At 40.9% G+C, this 3937-nt stretch overlaps 1 protein-coding gene across 1 annotated transcript; it reads right to left on the bottom strand.

Annotated features, from left to right (window-relative positions):
• Window positions 1-646: 646 nt before the first annotated feature.
• On the bottom strand, window positions 647-1438 carry LOC107489510 (uncharacterized). The gene has a single exon (XM_016110268.1). It carries the CDS (start codon window positions 1436-1438, stop codon window positions 647-649), a length of 792 nt encoding a protein of 263 aa, XP_015965754.1.
• Window positions 1439-3937: the final 2499 nt, after the last annotated feature.

The following is a 3937-nucleotide window of genomic DNA, read 5'->3' as shown; positions in this document are numbered from 1 at the left end:
TAATATCAAACCAAAGACAATTGAACTTTACGGCTAGAATTAAAAAGAAAAATAAGAAAAGATTAAATTGTTTATTTGTGAATTCCAACTAACTAACTAACTATTCGTGGGTCCTTATATGCATATTGGTGGCACCATGGGGTGACACCAAACTTAGTTTGGAGCACTGTGATGAAAATTTATGTTCAAAGCTTCCAAGACTAGCATGCTCTTAATTGCATTCATGCTTTCTTGGCATGCTTTGAACACCAAACTTGTTCTTCATTGTATACTGCACAATAAGGATTCCACCAAGAGTTTGTCAAGTTTGGGTTTGAATTCATAAATATTGACTTATTTACTATCTTCTAAAAGCATATAAAACATGGGTTGCCTCCCATGAAGCGCTTCTTTAGCGTCACTAGTTTGACGTTTCTCCCTCATCAGGGTGGTTGGTAATGCTTGAAGTCCTCCCTTCTCGCTGTGGACTTGTATCCATTGGTCGTATCAATGATCTCTACATGTTCCAGGGAGAGAATTCTATTGATTGTGAAGATTTTAGGTAACTGAGATGGTACAGTAGGGAGATTAGGGGGATATCTGGAAAGTAAGCTGAGATCACTCTATCTCCTGGAGAGAAGTCTTCCATAGGGATCTTTTAGTTCCTTCACTTCCTTGGTACCTTCTTCCTTGTGTCCTTTGATATTGTCTTGTTCTTGATGACTTCTTTTTCTAAGGGATTTGTGATGTTTTCTTCACATGCCTCTAGAGGTTTAGGTTCTTCTAACTTCTCCTTGAGCTGTGGTAGTTGCTGCTTCCCTTGTTTATCAACCAAAGGAGTTTCCAGATAGGTTGGGTGTGCTTCTGTGCTTGCTTCCTCCTTTAGCATCTCATCATGGTCTTTACTTGGTTCCTTGTGCTCTTGATCTACTTCTTGTGAGAGTTTGAGGACATTAAAGCTGAGCCGTTCATCATGGATCCTCAATATTAGCTCTCCTTTCTCCACATCTATGAGTGCTTTGGCCGTAGCTAGGAAGGGTCTTCCCAATATGATTGGGTGAGTGTGACTTTCTTCCATGTCCAAGATAACAAAGTCTGTTGGGAGAAAGTATTTCCCAACCTTTAGTAACACATTTTCCACCACTCCTATTGCTTGCTTTTGAGTCTTATCAGCTAGTCTGATGACCACATCTGTGGGCATTATCTCATTGATCTGCAGCCTTTTCACCAGGGATAGGGGCAGTAAGTTGATGCTTGCCCCTAAATCACAGAGTGCTTTATCGAACATTGTTTCCCCTATGGCACAGGGGATGTGAAAACTCCCTGGGTCTCTTCTTTTTGCAGGTAATTCAGGTTGAATAAGGGCACTACATTCCTTATTTAACACTATAGTTTGGCCTCCTTTGAGTGAGCTTTTCCTGGGAAGAAGTTCCTTCATGTACTTGATGAATGCAGGCATTTGTTGTATGGCCTTGATGAATGGTATGTTCACATGCAGAGATGCAAACAAGTCTAGGAACCTTGAGTATATTCTCTTCCCCACAGCACCATTGAGCAGTTGGGGAAATGGTGCGTAGAGCTTCAGCAACTCTTATTGTGAGATTTCTGGTTCTTGGTGATCTCTATCCTCCTCCTCTGTTGAGTTGTTTTCAGTTTGTTAGGAGAGGTTGCTTTTCTCGTCTTCATCCTCTTGATCACTTGTAGTGACCATTTTGCAATCTTCCCATCTTACTTTCTTTGCTTCTCCTCTTGGGTTTTTCTCCGTGTCACTTGGGAAGCCATCAGTAGGTTTGGGAATCTTCTCTGCTAAGCATCCCACTTGGAATTCCAGCTTTTTGATGGTCTCTCCTTGGTTCTTAATGTTGGCTCGCACCTCTTCTTTGAACACCTTATCTTCTTGAATCTCTTGGCATATTCTTTCAAGTAAGGTTTCAAGTTTAGAGAGTCTGTCATCAATTGATGGTGAATTGGGATTAGAGGTGAAAGGATGAGAGGTGTTGTTGTGGGGGTGTTGATATGTCCTCTGTGTGAATTGTTGATGAGCTGCATTATTGTTGGAGTTGTAACGTCTCTGGTCTTGGCTTTGCTTCTGCTGATTCCCCCACCCAAAATTTGGGTGGTTCCTCCATCCAGAGTTGTATGTCTTGGAGTATGGACCATGGTTCTATCTAGGTGAATTCCCAATGTAGTTGGCTTGCTCAAGGTCCTCTTCTTCAACTTCTTCTTGGGTTGTTGATGAGGTGGTGATTGCTGCTACTTGGTTTCTCTCCATCTTCTTGGTGAGGTCAGCTAACTGCTTGGTAACGAGCTTGTTCTGAGCCAGCAAAGCATCCACATTGTTTAGCTCCAGTACTCCCTTAGTGTTCCCTCTTTCGGAAGCATAGAAGTAGTCATTCTCAGCTACAGTTTCAATGACATCTATGGCTTCTTCAATGTTCTCAGCTACAGTTTCAATGATATCTATGGCTTCTTCAATGGTCTTCTTCTTGTTCAATGATCCTCTAGAGGAATGGTCTACTGCCTTCTTTGATTCATATGACAAGCCTTCATAGAAGATATGCAACTGCACCCATTCATTAAATATATTTGGTGGACACCTTCTTGTTAGGTCTTTGAACCTTTCCCAAGCTTCATAAAGTGTCTCCCCCTCTTGCTGTCTGAACGTCTGTACTTCAGTTCTCAGCCTATTGATCCTTTACGGGAGGTAAAACCTTGCCAAAAACTTATTCACTACCTCCTCCCAATTTGTCAGGCTTTCTTTTGGGAATGATTCGAGCCATTTGAATGCCTTGTCCCTGAGTGAGAAAGGGAACAAGAGCAGCCTATAGACATCCTGGTGGACTCCATTGGACTTCACTGTGTCACAAATCCTCAAGAAGATGGTCAAGTGTTGATTCGGATCTTCTTGAGCACCTCCTCCAAATGAGCAATTATTCTGAACAAGAGTGATGAGCTGAGGTTTTAGCTCGAAATTGTTGGCGTGTATGGTGGGCTTCTGAATGCTGCTCCCACAGTTGCCTGGGTTGGGATTGATATAAGAGCTTAACACTCTTCTATCCTCCCCAACATGATTTACTCTACCTCCTCCCCCATGGTTATTAGCCTGTTCTTCATGTTGGTTTTCTATGTTGCCTTCCATGTTTAGTTCAAAGTTTTCCTCCTCCTCTTCAGCACCGATTGCACGTTTCCCTCTTGCTTCCCTCCTTAATCTAAGGAGGGTCCTCTCTGGTTCAGAATCGAAAGAAGTTGAAGCCCCACTTCTTCTCCCTGTCATACAACCAACAAGTACAAGCAAGGAAAAACTATATGCAGATAGTATTGTTGTCAATATTACTGTTAGTTGTGAGTGAAGCAATATATCAAACAGTTAGTGGGTTAGTAAACTGAATTGTAAATAACAAAGAAACGAGAAAGTAGAGGGGGAAAGGGAAGAAGTTAACTAAGACAGATAGTAAATTACTCAAACAGAAAGTTAATTCAACAAAACAAAAATGCTCAATCCTCATGCAAAATCCTCATGAAATCATGTAAAATGCACAATGTATGCTTGAATCAAGGTATAAGTGAATATCTACCCAAAACTAGCTTATTTCCTAAGGAAAAGCATGAAACTACCTTAAAAACTCAACAAATTTCCTTCGGCAAGTGTACCGAATTTGTCGTCAAGTAAAAATTCACAATAGAGTGAGGTCGAATCCCACAGGGATTGATTGATCAAGCAACTTTGATTAGAAGATTGTTCTAGTTGAGCGAATTCAGAATTTGGGTTGAGAGTTGCAGAAAATAAAATGGCGGTAATGTAAATGACGGAAAAGTAAATGCTAGAATTAAAGAACCAGAAGTAAATGACTGAAATTAAATTGTAGAATTGTAAATGGGAATGGGGTGTTTGCTCATGAAAATAAACACAGAAATTAAAGAGAATGGGTGAGATCAGAATTGGGGAGTTCATTGGGCA

This window comes from Arachis duranensis, chromosome 5, assembly GCF_000817695.3.
Source record: "Arachis duranensis cultivar V14167 chromosome 5, aradu.V14167.gnm2.J7QH, whole genome shotgun sequence".
Lineage (NCBI taxonomy): Eukaryota > Viridiplantae > Streptophyta > Magnoliopsida > Fabales > Fabaceae > Arachis > Arachis duranensis.
Note: the sequence above shows the minus strand (reverse complement) of the source record. Positions and strands in the feature narration are given on the sequence as shown.